General features: G+C 50.4%; 1 protein-coding gene and 1 non-coding gene across 6 annotated transcripts in view; one reads left to right on the top strand and one right to left on the bottom strand.

The window, feature by feature from the left end:
• The window catches only part of KATNIP (katanin interacting protein), a 231,358-nt gene that overhangs the window by 158,091 nt on the left and 48,685 nt on the right, over positions 1–24,582 (top strand). For all 5 annotated transcript variants that reach the window (XM_088832877.1, XM_088832876.1, XM_055409734.2 and 2 more), the window contains 2 exons: positions 1,026–1,163; positions 23,696–24,560. In XM_088832877.1, the coding sequence (XP_088689003.1) occupies positions 1,026–1,163; positions 23,696–24,560 (1,003 nt within the window). The remainder of the gene's footprint in view (positions 1–1,025; positions 1,164–23,695; positions 24,561–24,582) is intronic.
• TRNAG-UCC (transfer RNA glycine (anticodon UCC)) lies at positions 18,843–18,915 on the bottom strand. The gene has a single exon. It is a non-coding gene; the product is annotated as a tRNA-Gly (tRNA).

Genomic DNA, 24,582 nt, shown 5'->3' with positions numbered 1-24,582 from the left:
CAGCCTGTGCAAAGGCACAGAGGCCGAGCCAGTGTGGAGATGGTGCAGAGCAGCTGTGAGTTTTGTCCAGACAGAGAGCAGAAGAGGTGCCCAAAGAGACAAGGGGAGGCAACCAGAACTCCCCACCCCCGTTTCTCCTTCCCATCTCTGTCCCAAGCGCTCGTGATACAAAGTCTTGTTGGTGCGAATGAAAATACCAGCAAGACTGCCCTGCTCCTCTGCCTCTTTGGCCTTGAGAGTGGCCTTGGCAGCTTCTCCGGCAGGCGGAAACTGCACACGGGGGTCCCGAGGCTTGGAAACCCTGAAGGGAACAAAATAAATCCCAAGGCTCAGTGCCATGGCCCCGTCCCAACAGATGCCTGAGCCAGGTTCTTTCTTTTCTATTTTTACATTTTTAAAATTCTACAGGGTTTTACAAAAGAAAATCAAAGGCTCTGTTTGCCAGGTTAATCAAACAAGCGCAAGTCGTGGCTCTTTTCCCGTCCTTCCCCCTCCTGTCTCTCTCCCCGCAAAGCCGATTAGATTAGGTTGATTAAAATAAAGCCCACTGCAATTTAAATTCAGTCTGGTTGGCAGGGCCAAGGGGCCCCTGTGGCGGCTTTGTGCCGGGGATGGGGTCGAGGGTCAGTAGCCTGCTCCCAAGAGCGATCCAGATGGGGTGAGATCTAAGACCCTACCCGGGATGATGTACAGGAGGCGGCTGGCTCCTTATCCTTCCCTGGTTTCCATAGTCACTGCTCATTTACTGTGGGTGGTGGTGATGGTTTAGTCGCTAAGTGTGTCCCGGACTCTTTTGCGACCCCATGGACTGTAGCCTGCCAGGCTCCTCTGTTCAGGGGATTTCCCAGGCAAGAATACTGGAGTGGGTTGCCATTTCCTTCTCCAGGGGATTTTCCTGACTGAACCCACGTCTCCTGCACTGCAGGCAGATTCTTTACAGACTGAGCCAAAACTGGGAAGATTACTGTGGGGTAAGGCAGAAATGTGCTAACCATAGCAACGTTCTTCTCTTGCTGGCATTTCAGGGCAAGAAAGACCCTTCCCTGTGGACGTGCCCCTTCCACCCGCCGCTCCAACTCTTTTTCGTTATCCGCAACACGGGACAGCTGCGTGACTTTGGTCTAACCAAGATCAAGGTTTGGAATTACTGGACGGCTGATGGCGTAAGTAACAGGCTCCGGTTCCTCACTGAGCATTTGACTGATGGCAGCACGTAGCGTTTTCGATAACTGGATTCATTTCCCAAGCTGCAAAATGAGGACCAGGTGGCCCCACTGCCCTTCCTCCTGGGTGTAGAAGCACCTGCAGGGGACTTTCACTTTGCCCTGTCAGAGCCCCCCAGGAGCAGAGTCTCTGCTGAAGGTTGGGGAAGTGGAACCAGGTCACCCTCTGGGGGAACTGGAGAAACATGAACTGAGGCTCCGTTTTAACAGATAAGGAAACAGACATATAGATTATGTCACGTGGCCCAAGTCACAGAGCCGGTGAGTGTCATAGTGACAATCTGAACCCCTGCAATTGGACTCCAGGCCCATTTGCTTCGCCAGCGCTTCTCAAACCATAATCCGCAATGACTCACTTGGGATCTTGATTAAATACAGGTCCTAATGAGATGGTTGGATGGCATCACTGATTCAATGAACATGAACTTGGGTGAAGTCCGAGATATGGTGAGGGAAAGGGAGGCCTGGTGTGTACACCTACAGTCCATGGGGTCACAAAGAGTCGGATGACTTAGTGACTGAAAGACAGCAATCCAGCAAATCTAGGGTGGGCCCAAGATTCTGTGTGTGCAGCCAGTTCCGAGGGTATGGTGCTCCTGGTGTGTGCGTCCCGCTCCAAACAGCCAGGCTCTTAACGTCTGTGCTGTCTGGCCTCTCTGATTTCAGAACCCCTCCCCTTCTTCCTGCCCTCACACCACTAGCCACACCCAGGTTCTTATTCTGGCTTTCTCTAAGCTGTTTTCCTCATATTCATTTGCATTTATCCCTTCATTGAATACTGGTTCTTGAGCACATCCTAGGTACCATCAGGTTTCATGATCGATTCTGAAGACAGTGATATAAAGACACGGTCTGTGCCTCGGGGTAGCCCTTGTCTAAGAGCCGGCAGATAAGTGATGTAGATGAAATGAGACAGTGTGATGAACACCTTGATCAAGCTGAACCCAGAGTGCCATGGGTTTCAAATAGAAACCTCAGGGACTCTGCAGGGAACTCAGTCGGTGAGGAGGGACAGGACTTGGTTTCCCTTCTTTTGATAGAAAAGGGGAGCATGAACTAGTCTACTTTCCTTTATAAGTGGCTATAAGGGAATCGATATTACAAACGAGATGATAAATGGGAACCAATTCTCAGCTTCAGTCTTGTTAGGGAGACACTGGGGCCCGGCGGGGAGTGCAGCAGACTGGCCAACACGTGACCCAGTTAAACAGCAGGCCGTTTTCCAGCTTTAACTAATGTTTGCTCTGGGGCAATGCCAGCCAGTGCTGCTAGATCTTCCGAACATTCCCAGGGAGCTGGAAATCTGAGTTGAGCTATTTTGTTTGCAAATGTCAGTGGCTAACTTAAATTCTTATGAAACCACCATATTGGTGCGTGCTCAGTCGTGTCCAACTCTTTGCGACCACCAGGTTCCTCTGTCCATGGGATTTTCCAGGCAAGAATACTGGAGTGGGTTGCATTTCCGTCTCCAGGGGATCTTCCCAACCCAGGGATCAAATCTGAGTCTTCTGCGTTGACAGGCAGATTCTTTACCACTGTGCTACCTGGGAAGACGAAACCACCGTATAGTTCAAACCAAATTCATCTTTGAGCCAGAGCTGGCTGTTCCCAGATTGCACCCTCGAGGCGGAGGGTGTCCACCTCAAGCTGGAAGAGGTCAGGGAAGGTATGAAGAGAGAGCACAGCTGAGCTCTAGTGGAAAGAGAAAAGCCCTGAGCCAGGCAGAAAAGGGAGAGCATCTCCAGGTGGAGGGTGATGCTTGGGTACAAAGAGGCGTGGAAAAGTATGACCTCCTAACTGCTCTCCCTGATCCCAGGCCCAGGCCTCTGGTTTGTCTCCAGTAGCCCCTGGGAGGCCAGATCATGACTATGGTTTCAAACCCTCAACTTCAGTCAGTTTAGTCATTCAGTCGTGTCCAACTCTTTGCGACCCCATGGACTGTAGCACACCAGCCTTCCCTGTCCATCACCAACTCCCAGGGCTTGCTCAAACTCATGTCCATCTAGTCAGTGATGCCATCCAACCATCTCATCCTCTGTCGTCCCCTTCTCTTCCTGCCTTCAATCTTTCCCAGCATTAGGGTCTTTTCCAAGGAGTCAGTTCTTTGCATCAGGTGGCCAAAGTATTGGAGCTTCAGCATCAGTCCTTCCAGTGCTCAAACTTCAAAGGCTTCCCTTCATCCAGAGAATCCAAGTCAGAACTCTGAGTGTGACATCAGGGCCCCCTAATCCCTGTGTGTCAGGCCTGCCTCTCCGCACCCACCCCTTGTTCATGCCCCCCTCCAGAGTGCCAGTGCTCTTGGTGCTCTCCACCAGCCTTCCTTGTAGGCACAACTTTAGTCCCTGGCCCCTCCTGTCTCACTCAACTCTGGGGGCTTCTATGCCTGGAAGACCCAGGCATCACCTTCTCCAGGGTGCTCACCTGACCCCCAACTCTTGTGCACTCCTGTACAGCATGAACTTGTTCTATCACCCCTAGATCAGGATACACACCTGCCTCCCCCATCCCTCCGTGGGCCTCTTGGGAGCAGGGCCTGAGTCTTCACCACTGTTCTATTCCAAGTAGAAAAACATGGCTGTCGAATGAATGAATGAGTTCACTCCCCTAAGAGCCCGTAAGCAGTTGTCTCATCCTCCTTGAGATCCAGACGAGTGACCTAGAGCAGAAGAGGTTAGGATGCCTTCCCCAGGTCATACTGCAGGTCAGAGGGCAGCCAGGAGACCCCATGCCTCGTCCCTCCATCCTGTCCTCACCTCCCCTCCTGCGCCGCTTCCTGCTGGGTCTCTACCCACCCACTCACCCAGCCAGCCCTTCACGTGTGCTCAGTCACTTCAGTTGTGTCTGATCTGTGACCCCATGGACTAGCCCCACCAGGCTCCTCTGTCTATGGGATTTTCCAGGCAAGAATACTGGAGTGGGTTGCCATTTCAATCCTCCAGGGGAATCTTCTCGATCCAGGGATGGAATCCACATCTCCAGGTAGATTCTTTACCACTGAACCATCCCTCCAGCTCCCAGGTAAACATCTGCCAGGCTCTGGGGATCTAGATGCTAACATGGCAGACACAGTCCCAGCCAGCTCTGTTGACACACGACACTCCTCAGTGAAGTAACAAAAAGCTTTCTCTGATTTACGATTTTTTTAAAAAAACAAATGCCTAAAGTTTAAATTTGAGAAACAGTCCAAACCACTGGATAAGAGAGGAGGTTCCTGTGGGCCTATCAGGCCCCCTTCCCCACCCCCATGGCCAGCTTTGACCCAGGCAGGGTGTGTAGGGGGCTGTCCTCCAGGCCCCGGATGGTGCTCCATTCCCGAGTAGTGGGCTCCCAGCATCTCGGGCTGGGTCCTCCAGTCCACCCAGCACTTCCTGGCAGGCAGTCATCAGCATCTTCTGGAATGAGTAATGAAACAGCACTGACTGCCCAAGCCTGTGCCCTGTAGCCTGGCCCTGTCATTGACTATACAGCTCAGGCCAAGAAAAGCGGATTTTTATGTGCTGGATTACAAAGGAGATAAGCTTCATCTCTTTTGGCCGCAGCCTGCCTTTCTTCTCTAACCTGCACTCGGCCTTCCCTGTGTGCCGAGAATAGAAAAGAGGGCCAGGACGTCAGGGTGTCGTGGCGGGCGCTCTGGGGGGCGGCCGGCTGCGGGGATCAGAGACTCGGGGTGTTCCGACACAGAGGAGCGTGTGCAGGACCGCAGGCCCCGGCAGGGCCACCACTTACGTAACGCACACCCATCTGTTGCCAGCATTTTCCCGGGGCAGAAAGCGCAAACAAATGCAGCTGCAGGTTGGTTTGATTTAATATTCTCCAGAGAATGCTATTACTGTGTGTTTTAGAGGAGATAAAATGAGAGTTTATAGGAAATATAGCTCAGCCCGGTAGACACAGCTTGTTAAGAAGGGTGTTTTGTGTCTGGGAATCCGAGACAAAGTTCAACGCGAGGCACTAATCCAACCAAGGCTTATTTAGAGCATAAGAAAAGAAGGTGCTGGAAGGACGGGAGTCTCTTATTGGAAGATCTGCCGCCTGTTTAAATCCTTGGGCTAACTTGGATGGGCTCCTTCCCCCTCGTTAGGCAATGCGGGGATTCGGAGCCGGCCCGGAGGAGAGGACTTCCGGGCAGGGTGAGGACTCGGAAGCCAGCATCGGTTCACGCAGCCGCACAGCGCGGCTCGCAGATGCGGGTACTCATCGCGGCTGCCGTTTTACTCAGCACAGCGCGCACCGGGCAGGCGGGAAGCCCCGAGTAGGGGCTCCATAAACATTTTTTTCTTAAGTAATTTTATTTATTTATTTATTTATTTTTGACTCTGCTGGATCCTAGTTGCTGCGCAGGTTTTCTCTAGTTGCGGCGAGCGGGGTATACTCTCTAGTTGGGGTGCAAGCGCTTCTCATCGCAGTGGCTTCTCGATGCGGACGGAGCACGGGCTCTGGGGCTCCCGGGCTGTTAGAGCACCGGCTCGGTAGTTGTGGCGCTCGGGGATTAGTTGCTCCGCCGCAGGTGGGATCTTCCTGGATCAGGGATCGAACCTGTGTCTCCTGTATTGACATGCGGATTCTTTACCGCTGAGCCACCAGGAAAGCCTACTCGGTAAACGTTTGATGCCTGATGATGAAATGCATCATCTCAATTAACCTCCTACCCATCCTACAAGTGGACGTTGTCAGGTCCCACTTTGTAGATGAAGCTGGGACTTAGAATAAAGAGATCCCAGGGAGCAAATAGACTGGCGTTTCTTTTGTCAGCTCTGCTTGGGAATGGCTTCCTGGAGTGCTGTTGAGAAGGATCTGGAACTTTCCTGCTGGTGCATCCAGGACTGATTAGTGCATGTGATTGATCATCGATGTTTGTCTTGGGCTCAGGAAGAGGACGTGATAATAGGTTTGTCACATTTTGTGATGCTTCCCCAGATTAAATGACTGGCCCCTCTAGTGAGGAGTAAGGGGCCGAGATGGGATGGGAAGATGGGGTCTGTGGGTTTTCCTGCGGTTTTTCTCTGCACGGCTTCCCCTGCAGAGCAACATCTGCTAGGAGAAAAGAATCAATAGTCTCTCCTAGGATGTTATAACTCATCCAAAAAGTGGACTTTCAGCCGTTCCCCACAGTCCATCTGTTTTCCTTTATATTAATAACAAGCATATTAATCTGCTACATGGTACCACCCTTGAGTAAAAACAGGCAAGTCATCACCATTTTTGCCAACAACATCACCACACGGGTTCTGCCTCCAGCCTGGTCACACCAGCAAGTGAAGCAGGGCCCAGTGGTATACGTTATACATGGAAATCGTGCTAATGAAGTAGCTTTTGAATGAATGAGTGAGTGAGTGAGTGTTAGATTTACCCAGTGGTATGTTTCTGTGACTTGTCGTGGTCAACCAGGCCAGTACTGCCCAATAGAACTTTCTGCGATGATCTTAACGTGTTCTCTCTGCCCTGTCCAGTGAGATCAATTCAAGTTCTCAGCCCCAGGTGGCCACTGAGACCTTGAATTGTGGCTCCTGTAACTGACAGGCCAACATTTTCCAATATATTTCATTTTAATATTAATGTAATTGTCCACATGTGGCTGGTGACCATGTTTTGGACCACCCAAGTCTTGGTGCTCAGGGAGCCGTGTTGAACAAACAGACAAGGCCCTGTTCATACAGTCCTCTCCCTTCTCATGAGGAAGGGAAAAAGAAAAACAAGGGCACAAATGACTAGTGACATTCCCAGTAATGCTAAGTGTTCTGAAGATGGTAACATCTGGCAACCGGAGAGGGACAGGGGAGAATGAAGCAGGGCTGCACTGGACAGGTGATCAAAGGCATCCCTGACCTGAATGTTGAGAAGGAGTAGCCGTGGGAATGTAAGTGGGAGGAGAATTCTTGGCAGGGGGCATAGCAAGAACAAAGGCTCTTAGGAACATCCAGTTTAGGCAGAGGCTGAGCTGGTGAACAAAGGAGAGTGTAAGGGGAGGTCCCAGGGGTGGGTGGGAACCAAGTCATGTAGACCTCACTGGTTTGAAGGCAGAATAGGGAGATAGTCAGAGCCAGCTTGGCTGGGGCAAACCCTGGCTCCTCCTCTTCCTAGCTGTGTGACCTTGGAAGTGTTACTCTGCGCCTCTCTGACTCAGTTTCCTCATCTGTAAAATGGGGGTGATTATTATTCAGTTAATACACATGAAGTGCTCATAATGATTCCTGACCTTCGTGAACTCTAGACAAAGATCAGCTCTTGGTATCATTATGGGAGTGTTTTGGGCAAAGGGTAACACAATCTGATTGAGGAATTTAAAAGATCACTCTGTATGCTTTTTGGAGAAGGGGTCAGAGGGAAGGGGGAGCCCCAAGAAGAGGCTCTTTGGGGCCTCCACAGTCTAGCTAGGTGGCTTGGATGAGGGTCCCAGTGCTTCTGGAATGCACCATGGATAGATTCAATTCATCTCAGGGCAGTATTTGTATTTTCAGAAAGGCCTTTCATGGTGGGGTACGGATGGATTTTCAAATGAACGCAAGTGAAGAGATTAGTTCAATAATGACCTGTGTACCCTTCTCCAGCTTCAGTAGTTATCTACGTTCTGCCGTTTTTGTTTCATCTCTTCCCCTAACATTTAAAATGAAATTGTAGGTATCATGTCATTTCACTCATAATTTTTTGCGTGCATCTCTACCAGATAAGAAGTTTGTTTTTATATCATCCCGATGCTTCTATCATACCTGACAATCATTCATTATTATGCTTCAGTACCCAGTCCACATTCAAATATCCCTAACTGCCTAATTTTTAATAGTTAATTTGTTTGGCCACACCATGTGGCATGCAGGATCTTAGTTCCCTGACCAGGGATCGAATCCTCAGCCCCTGCAGTGGAAGAGTCTTAGTCGCTCAGACGTGTCAGACTTTTTGCAACCCCAAGGACTATAGCCTGTCAGGTTCCTCTGTCCATGGAATTCTCCAGGCACAAATATTAGAGTTGGTAGCTGTTCTCTTCTCTAGGGGATTCTTCCTGACCCAGGTATCGAACCCAGGTCTCCTGCATTGCAGGCGGATTATTTACCATCTGAGCCACCAGGGCAGTAGAAGAGTGGAGTCTTAACCATTTGACACCAAGGAAGTCCCAACAGTTGATTCGTTTGGATCAGGATACAAACCAAGGCCAAACATGGCAATGGCTTTGAAGTCAAAGATGTGACCTTCATTTGGGCAACTGAGTCAATGTAGCCTGATGGCGCCACCACATGGTAGGGTCTGGGCACCTCTGGCCTGGGGAGCACCCTCGGGCCTGGGGAGCATTCGTGTGTGTGCATGCTGTCACTTCATCATGTCTGACTCTTTGCAACCCTATAAACTATAGCCCACCAGACTCCTCTGCCCATGACATTCTTCAGGCAAGAATACGGGAGTGGGTTGCCATGCCCTTCTCCAGGGAATCTTCCCGACCCAGGGATTGAACCTGCATCTGTTACGTCTCCTGCATTGGCAGGCGGGTTCTTTACCACTAATGTCATCTGGGAAGCCCTTAGGGACCATGATGACATCCATAGGGTGGCTGGGAGGAAGGGCACTGACCCAGATGCACAAGAGCCTTCCTTAGGTGTTGACCTCGGGCTTGGTCTGAGCCACTGTCAGTTGCTAGAGGGTGCTGTCTGGTGGGTGGGCTGCAGCCTCTAAAGTCTGTGTGCAGAGTCCATGCTTGGGAAGGTAAAGCATGGTCACCTTGAGAGGTCCAGGAGGCTCAGGTTTGAAGCAGACCCCCAGCCAGAGAGGACAGAGGACAGAGAATTCCACCTTGAGAGAGGGGGCCCCACAAGGTGTTCAGGCTCCAACCAGAAGGTTGGAATTCAGAGGCAAACTGTACTCCCAGCAGCAATGAGAACACAGATGCAGAACAGGAGTAGTAGCCGAGGCCTGTATCTCTGTACTGCACAGACCAGGGGATGAGCTGCTTCTCGGACCGGACAGATGTCTAAGCGGAGAGGGCTGCTCACCCATGTGCAGGGGCCAGCCTAGGACAGCAAGACAAATCCCAGACCCCCTAGAGGGTAGAGCTCTCCTCTCCCCCTTCCTGCCTGCCTTGGCCAGGACTGAGTTAGTAGCTGAATCTGTTGATTAAAATTCTCAGTCCCAACACTAGTGTTAGCAGCCAGGATTCTTTTGGTAACAAAGGACAAAAAAAACCAATTAAATCCAGCTTAAGGACAAAAAAGCGTTCTTTGGCCCATGTTACAGGAGAGTATGAGTTGGCTGCCTTCAGGCATGGCAGGATCCAGGAGTTCACATGATGCCATCAGGAATCTCCTCCCTCTGTGTTGGCATCATTCTCAGGTTCCAAGTGGTGGTCCCTGTTGACATCGCTCTTGATTTCAGGAGTCCTTGCAGAAAGCCCCAGGTCTAGGGCCCACTGGCCAGGCCTGGGTTGTGACTTGGAGCAAGGCCTACATTATCCACATGAAGTAAAGTCAAGGGAAGGGTGGATTCCCAGTGAAAAACTGAGGTGCTGGTTAAGGAGGGAAAAATCACCAGGGAAAGTAGAAAATGATACCCAGACTAGGTCCTTTTCTTTTCCTCTAAGAACATTGAAGTCACCTGCTGGTAAACGTATTTATTCATCAACTCCCAAATCTAAACCTACCCCAAAGCTTAATTTCTGAACCAAGCTTCTCTCCTGGCCACTAGATGCTTTTCTCCAGCATTTCTGCCCAGCCATGTACTGAAGCCCTAGCTTTGGTACCCCAACCCCAGACCCCTCAGCCCTGCTCCAGGCTCTGCTTCCTTTTGCTGTTTGCAGCAGCACTTGACTCCCACCTTTGAATCCTCCGCTCCCCCTGTGCCCCTCCCTGCCAGTCATCTTTAGGTCCTACCGTTTCCACTGCCCAAACCTGCCTCCTTCCAAGTCCAGCTCCTCCTTCCCCTGCTGCCTGCCGCCTCCTCCATCTCCCGCTCGGCTCACTCATCTGCTCGGTCCCTCTGTCTCATCAGCAGAGCCATATCGATCGCCCCACACTCAGACATTGTGCTGGGGCCAGGAATCAGACATGCTGTCTCCCCCCATGAGCTCTTGCCCAGGCAGGTGGCCCAGGGGGACCCCTGCAAACCTCAGTTCAGTGGGGCCAGGACAGTGGCGGGGGATTAGCTGAGGGCCTCGCCACTGCAGGATGCCTCAGGGGAGTGACCACAGTCTCTGGCCAGCAGGTGCTGCCCTGGACATCCTGGGAAGAGACTGTGCCCCAGTGGACCGAAGGCAGCTCACAGATTGCATCTGGCTCACACTGTGTTTTCAGAGTTCTTTGGGTTTTGTGTGTGTGTGTGTGTTTAAAATTATTTATTTATTTGGCTGCATTGAGTCTGAGTTGAGGCACTCGGGCTTCTCCCCAGTTGTAGTGTGCAGGCTTAGTTGCCCTGCAACATGTGGGATCTTAGTTCCCTGATCAGGGATCTAACCCACATCCCCCTACATTAGAAGGCAGTCTCTCAACCACAGGACCACCAGTGAAAGTGAAAGTCCCTCAATCATATCCGATTCTTTGTGACCTCATGGACTATACGGTCCACAGAATTCTCCAGGCCACAATACTGGAGTGGGTAGCCTTTCCCTTCTCCAGGGGATCTTCCAAACTCAGGGACCAAACCCAGGTCTCCCACATTGCAGGCGGATTCTTTACCAGCTGAGCCACAAGGGAAGCCCAAGAATACTGGAGTGGGATAGGCTTATCCCTTCTCCAGGGGATCTTCCCAACCCAGGAATCAAACTGGGGTCTCTTGCATTGCAGGCTAATTCTTTACCAACTGATCTATCAGGGAAGCCCACAGGACCACCAGGGAAGTCCCCAAAGTTCTTTGTATCAATTCACTTCAGTTCAGTCGCTCAGTCGTCTCAGACTCTTTGCAACCCCGTGGACTACAGCATGTCAGGCTTCCCTGTCCATCACCAACTCCCAGCGCTTGCTTCAAACTCATGTCCATCGAGTTGGTGATGCCATCCAATCATCTCATCGTCTGTCATCCCCTTCTCCTCCTGTTTTCAATCTTTTCCATTATCAGGGTCTTTTCCAGTGAGTCAGTTCTTTGCATCAGGTGGTCAAAGGATTGGAACTTCAGCATCAGTCCTTCCAATGGATCTTCAGGATTGATTTACTTTAAGATTGACTGGTTTGATCTCCTTGCTGTCCAAGGGACTCTCAAGAGTCTTCCCCAACACCACAGTTCAAAAGCATCAGTTCTTTGGTGCTCAGCCTTCTTTATGGTCCAACTTTCACATCCCTCGGTGACTACTGGAAAAACCATAGCTTTGACTGGACGGACGTTTGTTGGTAAAGTAATGTCTCTGCTTTTTTTTTTTTTAATTACTTACATTTAAAAATTGGTGCATTTCCATGGAAAATAGGGACCTTTAACGAGAAGATCCGGTGACATCAGGTCACATCCACTCCTGGGAGCTTTGGTGGAGCCGAGTCAGGGAGCGGCAGTCGCCATCACTCTCACGTGTGTCCCCGACACAGTGGCGCCGCGGTCCTGACACCACACCACCTCTCCCACTTGCCGTGTTTCCGTGGGCCCTGCGCACATGTGCCTCCTCCACTCTCAGGCCCCAAAACGGGCTCTCTGGTGCTTCCATCCCCACGGAACTTCCATCCCCTCTGGTCCCGGGGGAACTCTTCTCTCCTCTGTGACTTCGCTCCTGCCCTGGCCAGCATCTGGAATGCGTAGCCAGTCTTATTACAAACCCTGTCTTTGGAAACCCCAAAGTTCTGCTTAAGTCTCTCTTTACCCACCAGCCTCCCGCACACCCGCAGCCTGCCCCAGGCCCCTGCTAGTGGTCTCAGCCGCCCCTTCTGGGCACCAGATTTCGTGCTTCCCTAGGGTATCTGTCGGTTTCCTGAACCTCCCATGTCTCAAACAAACAGGTGCCCATGGCCAAATCTATCCTGCAGGCGTGTTCCATTTGGCGCTCACGATGTTGCACAGCTTGTGAAACATTTGACAACGCTGGAAAGTTGGCTTCTGATGAGCTGGTGGTATTCCCTGTGTAGTGTCCGCCGGCTGGAGCCCAGTGACTCCTGCAGCCTCTAGACTTGTAGGCGGATGCTCCCGGGTTCCCGTCCCTCCCACGTTAGTGGTACTGTAAGCATCTGAGTCTGTGACCCCTAATTATTCCGGCTTTTGTGAACTCCTCAAGGAGAGGAGCCCCGCTGTCATCTTTTGTGTGTCACACAGGCCAGGATCCTGAAAGGCTTCCATGTGGTACATGCTGGGGTGGATAAAATTGCAAGAATTGCCAGCTGGGGCCTGAGCCCAGATCAAGGGGAATCTTTTTTTTTTTTTTAATTAAAATTTAGTTGATTTACAATATTGTGTTCATTTCAGGTGTACAGCAAATTGATTCAGTTATATATTAATATATGTGTGTGTGTGTGTGTGTGTATTATGTATGGGTATATATAGATGGGCTTCCCAGTGGCATTAGTGGTAAAGAATCTGCCTGCAGGAGACACAGAGACTCGGGTTTGATTGCTGGCTCTGGAAGATCCCCTAGAGTAGGAAATGGCAACCCACTCCAGGATTCTTGCCTGGAAAATTTCATGGACAGAGGAGCCTGGTGGGCTAGAATCCATGGGTTTGCAAAGAGTTGGACATGACTGAGTGACTGAATACACACACGTGTATATGGATGCATACATACATATATGCACACACATATATAGATAGATTCCTTTTCACATTCTTTCCCCTTAAAGGTTATTATAAAATATTGAGTATCATTCCTCGTAACCAACAGAATGTCCTTGTTGGTTATCTATTTTATGTGAAAGTGAAAGATGTGTCTTGACTCTTTGGGACCCACTGGACTATACAGTCCATGGAATTCTCCAGGCCAGAATACTGGAGTGGGTAGCCTCTCCTTTCTCCAGGGGAACTTCCCAACCCAGGGATTGAACCCAAGTCTCCCACCTTGCAGGTGGATTTTTTACCAGCTGAGCCACAAGGGAAGCCCAAGAATACTGGAGTGGGTAGCCTATCCCTTCTCCAGCAGATTCTTCCCAACCAAGGAATCAAACCAGGGTCTCCTGCATTGCAGGTGGATTCTTTACCAACTGAGCTATGAGGGAAGCCCTTATATAGTAGTATGTATCTATTAATCCCAACTCAAGGAGTATTGACTTAAGTTAGCGCGAGTAATTCTAGGCCCCATCCTAGAGTGAATGTGGTTCTCCTGTGCCTGCTGCCAACCTGGGCCAGGAACAGGGGGTCATTGCACCCGGCCATAGGGGAGCAGGGGGTCTCTGGCCACCCAAGCCCTGAGCAGCCAGTGTCAGTGGGTATAGCCGTCCAGGCAGTAGGTTGGCTATAAGACAATGATGGCAGCTTCTTGAGTGTTTATTATGTGCCAGGCGGCATTCAAAGGATTTTACATATATCAGCTCATTTATTCTGAACTGCGGTGAGATGGGTACTATGGTGGTCAGCTCTATCCTACAGATGGGGAAACTGAGGCATAGAACAACTTGCTGGTGGTCACATGACTCCCAGGCAGTCTGGTGCCCACAGCCTGGCCCTGCCTTTCAATACAGGGGCACTGTGGTCCCCGGTGAACCAGGACCTACCTAGGGCAGCTATGTCTGCCCTGGCCCCGACCTGCCAGATGGCCTAAATTTTTAAGAGAAGCCAAAAATGCACAGTTATGTGAACGTTCTGTTTTTGGACAGCATCAACTGGTTCTGAACATTTAACTCCTCTATGGGCCGAACCAACCCAGGATCAGCCACGGGGGCTCCGGTTAGTGACCCCGTCTGTCACATCCCATTCCTGTCCTTCCTCCTCTGTGACTTTGGGGAGGGGGGTGGTGTCAGTCATTGGCTCCCAGCCTGGCTTGTATTAGGTTATCTGTAGCTTGTAAAATGTCACATGCCCCAGCATCTTCATCAAGTTACTATGTCACAAAGAAGGGTTTTCATTGGTCTTCCTCCCAAAGGACATACGAAAGGTCATTGAGATCTCATCCCCAATAAAGCATTCAAGTTCAGGTGCTCCAGGAGGGAGCAGCTTTAGTTCTCAGAGCCTGGTCTTAAGATAGATAGAAATAGGCCCGTTTCCCCATCCTTGAAGGCCTCCATCTGGGCGAGGATAGGTTTGCACACGGGCCCACAGGGTAGTTGGTGCAGGGGCCCTGGTACACACTCAGCCCTGAGAGCCCAGAGGAGAACCCTTGACTCAACCTGAGGAGGCAGGTGGGACAGATGGGGAAGGCCAGGGGCTTCCCAGAGGGGTCAGCTTCTGAGCCGGGTCTTGAGGCCTGCATGATGGCTCTCTGGGCAGCAGCGGCTCATTCCCCAAAGGCCCCCATCCCAAGAAAGCCTCTCAATCATCCCACAGCCCCTTGGCCCCTCCTGTTCAGGACCCAGCTCTCCCAGGCAAGGAGAGCAGGGAAGGATGGAAGCTTGTCTTCTCTCTGTGCTTTGGGGCCAGCACTGGCGCCAAGCAGGAGACAGAACAGCTAGGCTAGGGGGCCGCCTGGGCTGTGCATGAGTGAGGTCCAGCGGCACACAGCTGGTTTGACTCCAGTTGTGCACCCATACCAGTGAAGGCTTTGCCTTAAAGCTGCAGTCTCCAACCTTTTTGGCACCAGGGACCAGTTTCCTAGAAGACAGTTTTTCCATAGACCGGGGGTCAGGGGGGTGGATGGGGCTAGGTTTCAGGATGATTCAAACACATTACATTTATTGTGCACTTTATTTCTATTATTATTAACATCAGCTTCACCTCAGATCATCAGGCATTAGATCCCAGAGGTTGGGGACCCCAGCTGCGGTCCCTCCCTGGCATCTGGCAGGTGGGCCTAGCCAGTGCTCTGCTTCAAATGATTTCCTTCAGGCTTTGTTGCCTGTGCTCAGGGCCAGGTATTAGTCTCTAGGCAAAGTGTGTTGTGAGCCCAAGAGCCCCCGCCTCTGCTAGGGTTGTTGTCATGATGGAACCGGTCCGCCATCAATCTTCCCTGAGCAATTCGTGTGCTCATTGGAAGAGACATGTCATTCGACCCCAGGGCCAAGGAGGAACGTGGCCTTACCGAGTCAATTCAATCACTTAGATCAAAATGATATTAATATTGTTGGGTTCAAATGCATTACAGTCCCAACGTGATTGGTTCTGGGCAGCTGGAAAGAAGGATAAAGCCCTTTTTTAGACAAGGAACGGTGCTCCCCTCCACCATGTGCCAGCCACAGAGTTTCAGTGTCCTTTTGAAAATGCATCGCAAAAGGGGTTTGAGGCAGTGTCAACAAAGGGCATAGCGATAACTCTAGTTAAACGAGGCAGAAAATATGAGCACCAAGGGAACAAGTACACACACACACACACACACAGAAATGATTCTCGAGGGTAAGGTCATCCTTAGGATGGAATTTCACCTGGAATTCTTGGAAGCCGAAGCAAAGGAGGAAATAGGACTAGAGCCCTCTGGTTGGAAGGAGGAAGCAGGCTCATTCTTTAGCAGCAAGAGAGTTTTCCCCTGAATTTATTCCCAAAGGCACCCTTCATCCAGAGTTGGTTTGACTCCAGTCGTGCACCCATACCAATGAAGGCTTTGCCTTAAAGCTGCAGTCTCCAACTTTTTTGGCACCAGGGACCAGTTTCCTGGAAGACAGTTTTTCCATAGACCGGGGGTCAGGGGGGTGGGTAGGGCTAGGTTTCAGGATGCCACCACCTGAGGGGATGCCAACGAGTACAGACCTGCAAAATCTCAACCCCGTCTTCCCCACGACTCAGAAGTGTATCTCAGATGGCTTCCAACCACATGCTTGTGCTGTGACGGTTGCATCGATATGTACATAAATACGTAGGAAAAGTCTGCAAGGACAGGAGCGTGGGCATGCCCCTTCCCCCACCAGCACCCACGTTGATTGCCTCTGGGGAGTGAGGAGGGGTCAGGATGGGAGTGTGAGACTCTTGGTCCATGAGGACCAATTGAAAAATAGAAGTAGGAGCTCAGAGAGCACCCAAAGCAGGTGATTCTGCCAGTGGCCAAGCAGGCACAACCGAGAACAAGGCCTTCTCCAGGTCTGGCTCTACCCAGAGAGAGATGGCAGTGGGAGATTGGGGTGCCAGCAAGAGTGGCTCTCTGTGCACCAGCTGTGTGACCTCAGGGAAGGCTGAGCCTCAGTTTCTTCATCTGTCAGATGGGCCCTAATGCCCACCCTGGGGAGTTGTGTGAAGGACGGCATGGGAAAATGTGTGTGGCCTTTCACGTTTCACACTTGGCATCCCCAGATGCTGTTCCCCACCCGGGATCCCACCCTGGTGTTGCTTGGGTCAGATTCACCTACAGATCTGGCTTGTTTGATCTGGCGAGTGTTGGAACTTTGGCAGATTTAAACACCATCAGGCAGGGGGCATGAACCTCTCAGTTCCCCAGGACCCGCAACACTCCCTCTGGTTTCAAACCTAACCTTCTTCTCTCTCCTACCTGTCCAGTCCTGTGAGCACTGGCGGTCACACCCTGCCCCCGCCTGCTCCCCTGTCTCTATCCCCACTCAGCCAGGCTTCTTTTTATTTTATTTATTTATTTGGCTGTCTTAGGTCTTAGCTGTGACATGCATGCAGGATCTTCACTGCCTAACGTGGGATCTTTCGTTGTGGCCCACAGGCTCCCTAGTTGCGGCCATCAGGCTCAGTAGTTGCAACACACAGGCTTAGTTTTGACACGCGAGAGCTTAGCTCCCCAACCAGGGATTGAACCCACGTCCCCTGCATTGCAAAGTGGATTCCTAACCCTTGGCCCACCAAGGACGTCCCTTGGCCAGGCTTCTTGGAGAAAGCTGAGATCAGGAGGGGCTCTAGATGGTTCATGGATGGTCAGCGAGCCCATTGTGGAGACCAGGCATCTCCTGATGGGATCCAGGATACCCACCTCGTGACTGTGGGACTGAAAAGCGTGCTCCCCACCCCCACCCCCACCTCTTTCAGTGACAGCGTGTCTTCTCCAGATGTTTCCCCAGCAGTAATTTTGCAGAACTAGTCACTGGAAGCTGCCTGGGCTGTCCTTCTCCAATAGCTATTTCCTGATTAATTCACAGCACGCGCTTGCTCTGCGCCTCTGCTAAACAGAGAACACATCCATATAAACATGTAAAAGGGTGCTCTGAGAATCGACTTTTCTGACAGGCAGCAAATAGCAGCCTGCCTTCCCGCAATTGGACGATTGAAGCCGGGTTCCTGTCATCTAACACGGGCTTGACGGTTCTCATCCCGAATTGCTCCGGAAACCTTTGGAGCAATAGCTCAGTGAGCTAGGGATTTAGTTAGAGCTTCCCCGCCTGGCTTTCAGGAAGGCAAAAGGGGGGACGTGAGTCTACATGGACACATCTGGGAGTCTCCGATCTCGCATCCCAAGAGTAGATCAGAAGCCAAAGCAAGACGGAACACGGTCTGGGGTTGAAACCAACAGGCTGCCATTTTTCTGATCAGGTTGGTTCTCCGAGGATTGTTAGAGAGCCGCGCTACCCGGGGAGAAAAGTGGCTGTGTTGATTTGTTTGTAATTCCAAAAAGATCGCTGAGCAAAAACTGTGTGCCAGGTACTTGCTGGGCCCTTGGATGAGGCTGGTAGAGCCTCTGCTGTCTCAGAGCTTGTTTATTTATTTTTTAATTGTGGCTGTGGTGGCTCTTCGCTGTGGTGAGGGCTTTTCTCCAGTTGTGGCAAGCAGGGGCTCCTCTCCAGTTGCGGTGGCTTCTGTCATTGTGGTCAGTGGGCTCTAGGGCACGTGGGCTTCAGTAGTTGAGGCTCTCAGGCTCTAAAGCACAGACTCAGTAGTTGTGGCATACAGGCTTAGTTGCTTCACGATATGTGGTGTCTTCCTGGGCCGGGGATTGAACCCTTGTCTACTGCATTGACAGGCAGATTCTTTACCACTGAGCCACCAGGGAAGCCCCTGGAGCTTAAGTTTGAGGGTGTGTGTGTGGGCGTGCTCAGTCATGGCCAACTCTTTGCAACCCCATGGACTGTTTCCCACCAGGCTCCTCTGTCCATGGGATTTCCCAGGCAAGAATACTGGAGTGAGTTGCCATTTCCTCCTGCAAGGATCTTCCTGACCTAGGGATCAAACCCGGGTCTCCTGGCTTGCAGGCAGATTTTTTTACCACTTGAGCCATCAGGGCAGCCCTAACGTTGAGTGGGGGAGACAATAAATAAATTAGAAAGCTGATGAACAAGACCATGTCAGAGACAGGAAGAAAATAAAACAGGACCATGGGCTAGAAAGGGGACTGGATGGGGCGGGGGCAGCTTTAGGGAGAGCAGCAACATCTCTTTGAAGACAAGGAGGAGCCAGCCTTGCAGGTCTCTGGGGCAGAATGTGCCAGGCAGTTGCCCAGGTCCCGAGGTGGCCTTGAGCTGCAGAGAATCACAGAGGAGCAATTGGAGTGGCGTGTTGGGAGTGGGAAAGGAAGGGGAGAGAGAGGTCATCACGGGACCAGATCACACAGGCTGTTTTGACTCCTGAAGGGAGCTGGCATTTATTCTCAGAGTGATAGGAAATTGTGCGGTGGTTTTAAGCAGCGACTGCAATGATCTGATTTGTTTTTGTCATTGCTGTTTTGTTCTGTTTTCCGGACACACCACACAGCTTGTGGAATCCTAGATCCCTGACCAGGAATTGAACCTGGGACCCCTGCAGTGGAAGTGCAGAGTCCTAACCACTGGACCACTAGGGAATCCCCTGGTGATTTAAGTTGCTTTTTAAGAAGGACTGGCTGCCGGAAATGAAATGTGTGTGCTGGGGTGGGTTGGTGGCAGGTACATGACAGTGCAGAGTGGAAAAACAGAGACCAATTAGGAGGCTACAGTTGTCGTCTCTGGGAGAAATGGTGGTGGCCCAGGCTAGGAGGCAGTGGCCATTCGGGAAGAAGAGGTCAGATTAGGGTAGGGTTTGGGAGGTAGAGCCATGGGAGCTTCTGATGGGTTAGATATGTGTGTGAAAGAGCAAGAGGGCTCAAGGACTCCTAGGTTTGGGGCAGCTGGTTGAATGAAGGAACCATTTTTAAGATGGATGAAGATGAGATTTGGGAAAAGTGAACTGATCATTCTGTTCAGGGCATGTTAAGGTTGAGATGCTTGTTAGATATGCAGGAGGAGTAGTCACGTGGTCACCGGGGCTGGATGGAGAGGCCATAATTGGAGATTAGAACAGTCAGGAGTCCAGTGTCCAAACAGCACTGTTTACATTAGCCAAGACATGGAAACAACCTAAATGTCCATTGACAGAGGACTGGATAAAAATATATATTTACATATATGTCATATATATATCATGTGATGTATATGTTACACACACACACACACACAATGGCAACCCTCTCCAGTGTTCTTGCCTGAAGAATTCCGTGAACAGAGGAGACTGACAGGCTACCGTCCGTGGGGTCGCAGGAGTCTGACACGACTTAGTGACTAAACCACCACACTCACACAGGAATACTACTCAGCCACAAAAAAGAACGGAACAATGCTATTTGCAGCCATATGGGTGGACTTAGAGATTATCGTACTAAGTGAAGTGAAACCTTTGATGTGATTTACTCGCTCAGTCACGACTGACTCTTTTGTGATCCCATGGGCTGTAGCCCCCAGGCGCCTCTGTCCACGGGATTTTCTGGGCAAGAATATTGCAGTGGATTGCCATTTCCTCCTCCAAGATCTTCCCAACCCAGGGATCGGACCCCTGTCTCCACGTCTCCTGCAGTGCAGGCAGATTCTTTATTGCTGAGCCACTGGGGAAGCCCAAAGTAAAGTCAAGAGAAAGACAGATATCATATGGTATCACTTATGTGGAATCTAAAGAGTGATACAAATGCGTTTATTCACCAAACAGAAGCGGACTCATGAACATAGAGAACAAACTTGTGGTTTCCAAAGGGGAAAGGGAGTGGGAAAGGATGAATTAGTTTGGGATTAACGGGTACAAACTGCTATATATAAAATAGATAAACAACAAGGACCCACGGTATAGCACAGAGAACTATATTTAGTATTTTGCAATAAAACATAATGCAAAAGAATCTGGAAAAGATATATATATATATATATATATATATATATATATAACTGAATCACTTTTCTGTACACCTGAAATAATACAACATTGTAAATCAACTCTACTCCAGTAAAATAAATTAAATAGTTGGGAGTCACCAATGCGAGGATGAAATTGAGGGCCTTGGGCCTGAGTGGACCACCTAGTTAGTGAGAGAACACAGGAAAATCAGGAGGCCAGGACCGCCCAGCCAGTCAAGGAGCAGCGGGGAGCTTGGGCTGCTGTGAGAACAGGAAGCAGGGATAACCTGCCTAAGGACTGAGAACTTCCCAGTGCGTCTGGTCACCTGCTGGACCCTAAAACTGGTTGTCCAAACCAGGGGCCCCTTGAGAGTGAAAGGAGGGCCCTATGAGTGATAGACCAGGACAAGAATCAATCGGAATCATCCAGACAACAAGAATGATTGTTATCATCCCAGTTACTGGCACCCTTGGCAGGGTGGGTTCATGTAGAGGAGAAGAGGCAAAGGCCAGCTGGAGGGAGGTGCAGCCTCCCAGAGTTTGCTGTGAAGGTGGATGGATAGATTGTGGGGCACCCCAGAATAGACTGCTCCTCCGCAATAAGAAGGCATAAAACTCTTCACGTCGGCAACATGGATGAATCTCAGAGATATGATGCTGGGGGAGAGAAACCAGACCCCCCAGGCCCCATGGAGTTCATAGTGTGTGACTCCTTTTGTATAAAAATTCTAGAAAATGCAAACTAATCTGTAGTGACAGAAGGCTGGTGGGTGGTTGCCTAGGGGTGGGGTGGGAGGGATTACAAAGGGGTGTGAGGAAGCCTTTGGGCAATGATCATGGGTGTATATGTGTTAAAACTTAACAAGTTGTATTTGTTGTTCAGTTGCTCCACTGTGTCCGACTCTTTGCGACCCCATGGACTGTAGCACTCCAGGCTTCCCTGTCCTTCACTATCTCCCTGATCTTGCTCAAACTTACGTCCATTGAGTGGATGAAGCCATCCAACCATCTCATCCTCTGCCCTTAGTCTTTCCCAGCATCCAGGTCTTTTCCAGTGAGTCAGCTCTTCGCATCAGGTGGCCAGTATTGGAGCTTCAGCTTCAGCATCAGTCCTTCCAATGAATATTCAGGGTTGGTTTCCTTTAGGATTGACTGGTTTGATCTCCTTGCTGTCTAAGTTGTATGCTTTACTATTTATTTTTAATTGAAGTATAGTTGATTTACAGTGTTGTTTTAGTTTCAGGTATAAAGCACAGTGGTTCAAATATGTATATATATATATACATATAAAATATTATCTATGTTTATACCCTTTTTCAGATTCTTTTCACTTACAGGTTATTACAAAATATTGAATGCAGTCCTCTGTGCTTTAAGCAGATCCTTGTTGGTTATCTATTTTATATATAGTTGTGTGTATCTGCTAATCTCAAGCTCCGAATTTATCCTTCCGTCGCTCCTTTCCCATTTGGTAAATGTAAGTTTGTTTCCTATGTCTATGGGTCTGTTTCTGTTTTGCAGATAAGTTCATGTGTGTCTGTTTTTTTCAGATTCCACATGTAGGTGATATCATATGATATTTGTCTTTCTCTGTCTTACTTCACTTAGTATAATATTCTGTAGGTTCACCCATGTAGCTGGAAATGGCATTACTTCATTCTTTTTTATGACTAATATTCCATTATATGTATATACTTCTAGCACATCTTCTTTTCCATTAAGTTGTACACTTTAAATATGTCCAGTTTACTGTATGAGGTAGGTATTACATTCCTCAATAACACTGTTTATTAAAACTGTTTTTGCATAAAAAAAGAATGACCAAATAGGGCAGTAGTAGAAGATGTGTTTCGATTTTAAGTGTTAAGCGTTGTGGCCTGATGTGGGGCACATGAGCTAGGAGATGGGGAGAGAGAAGACCAGGCAGGGACCCTCTTGCGAGGTCATTTTGTGTCATACTGAAAGGGAAAGGGAAAGGCGCTCAGGCGTGTCCGACTCTTTGTGACCCATGGACTATACAGTCCATGGAATTCTCCAGGCCAGAATACTGGAGTGGGGAGCCTTTCCCTTCTCCAGGGGATCTTCCCAACCCAGGATCGAACCCAGGTCTCCTGCACTGCAGGCGGGTTCTTTACCAGGGGTTCAGAGTTCATCTCATGTGCCTGGCATCCTTCAGCTTCTGTGTGCAAAGAAACCATCCGGATTATCTGTCACAAGTGACATGCCCACACTGCATCCTCTGGGCTCCTCTCTGCAGCCACAGTGAGTTGAGACAGTTCCTGGGCGTGCCAACTGGGTACCACCCCCAGTGCCTCCAGGCTCTTAGCCTTGCTGCTTGGGTCCTTTCCCCAAAGCCACCAGAGGGCTCAGCCTGTGGACGTGGTGGGGCATCAGTGCCCACTGGGGCAGCCGTCAACCGCAGGAAAGGGGGTCAGTGGATAAATGTCCAACCCCCCACCTTTGGAGGGACATTTCTGAGATTCTTTCTGCAGGTCGCTCAGTGTCCTAGCTGGAGGGAGCCCCAGTTGCCCACAGCAGTGACCAGCCCGAAAAACTTTTTGCATTCTCACCTGCCCTACCTGACTCTCCCTCAAAGGAGCAGCTGCCCATAAGCTACCTGCACTCAACTCCTTGTCTCAGGCTCTGCTTTCAGAGCCCCCAAAATATGGACTCCCTGGGACCTAGGACATCTGCATTTTATGTGCCTGCCCAGCTTTTCTGGCGCAGGAAGCCTAGGACCCGTACTTTAAGGAACTCTAGGCGGCGAAACACATGAAGGATTTCACAAAGGGACCCGATGGGGCCAGATCCAGCTCTCGTTCGAAATTAACCCTGGTGGCAATGTGAAGCTGAGGATGAAGGAGCAAGAGACAGGAAGCAGGAAGGCCAATTAGCAGGCTATTACCCGTGTCCCAGCAGGAGGTAATGATGACGAAGATGGCGACGGAGGCCTCTTTGTGAAAGGCCTTTGATTTATAGTGTATGGAACCCTTTGCACCAAAATGAGACAGATTTAACAGCCCTAGTGCTGTGGTCTCAGAAAGCTCACGTTTTTAGCAGCCCACATTTCTCTTTTTCATCTGCTAATTTTTTTTTTTTTTTTGGCTGCCCTGGGTTTTCACTGATGCACAGGGGACTTTCTCTAGTTGTGGCCAGAGCCGGTGACTCTCTAGTTGTGGTACATGGGCTTCTCATTGCAGCAGCTTCCCTTGATGCGGAGCATAGGCTCTAGGCAGGCAGGCTTCAGTCGTTTTCCACATGGGCTTAGTTGCCCCACCATATATGGAATCTTCCCAGATCAGGGATCAAACGCATGACCCTGGCATTGGCAGGCAGCTTCTTAAACAGTGGACCACCAGGGAAGTCCCTCATCGGCTGCTTTCACAACTTGATACATCAGTGCAATGCCACGCACCTTCATTTTGTGAAATTTTGTGTTTTTAGGACTTTGACATCGGGGCTAAGAACGTGAAGCTTTATGTCAACAAAAAACTCATCTTTGATGGCAAGTTAGACAAAGGAGATGGCGAGGCCCCGCAGAGCATCCTGGTGGGGCTGCAAGATGAAAGGATGGAAAAGAGTGATGCTGCCATCTCGGAAGAAAGTGGAGGTGTCCTCAAGATGCTTGGAACCGAGGGGGACGAGGAGCTCCACGCCAGTCACTCGCAGCCAGCTGGAGCAGCAGAGGATGTGAAGGTTTCTTCACAAGGAAATTTATTTGGTGGAAGGATGAATTCTCCCAATGGCGTGAAAGACAGTTTGTCCCAGTTAGAGGAGGAGTTCAGCATTTTAGCCACCCCATCCTCGACGGGTGGCGAGCCCAGTGGTCCTCCCTACTTTCCCCCTGTGGAGTGCTCTCCTCCTGACCAGGAACTCTCGCTGCTCCAACAGCTGGAAAACCTCACGGGCAGAAAAGTCTCTGAAACGCCAGGGAAAACTCCATCCTGGTTACAACCTTCTCCTGTGGGGAAAGGCAGAAAGCCGGGAGGCCCAAAGTTGAAACCCCTCTGGCTGAGTCCAGAAAAGCCACTGGACTGGAGAGACGAGCTTCCTTCAGACAATGTCATCGGCGAGGGGCCTGGAGGGTCCGAGGCCAGGGATAAAGGCCCCAGACGTGAGCAAGGTCGGGTGAACAGCTGGAATGTCATCGCCGCTGAGAGAGCTCAGAGGACAACCCCCAAAGTCCACGGTGATGACTTTGACATCTTTAACCAGCTCCCCCACAGGGAGCAGCCTGCCAGCGGGAGGAGAGGCCTGAGGAGGGACGCCATCAGCCTCAGTCATGGTGACGGCCAGCCAGCCAGCAGAGGTAAGTTCCAGAATCCATCTGA

Source organism: Moschus berezovskii, chromosome 27 (genome assembly GCF_049115385.1).
Source record: "Moschus berezovskii isolate FMDL1 chromosome 27, NW_MosBer_1.0, whole genome shotgun sequence".
Classification (NCBI taxonomy): domain Eukaryota; kingdom Metazoa; phylum Chordata; class Mammalia; order Artiodactyla; family Moschidae; genus Moschus; species Moschus berezovskii.
The sequence above is the reverse complement of the archived record's forward strand: the minus strand, read 5'-3'. Positions and strand labels throughout refer to the sequence as shown.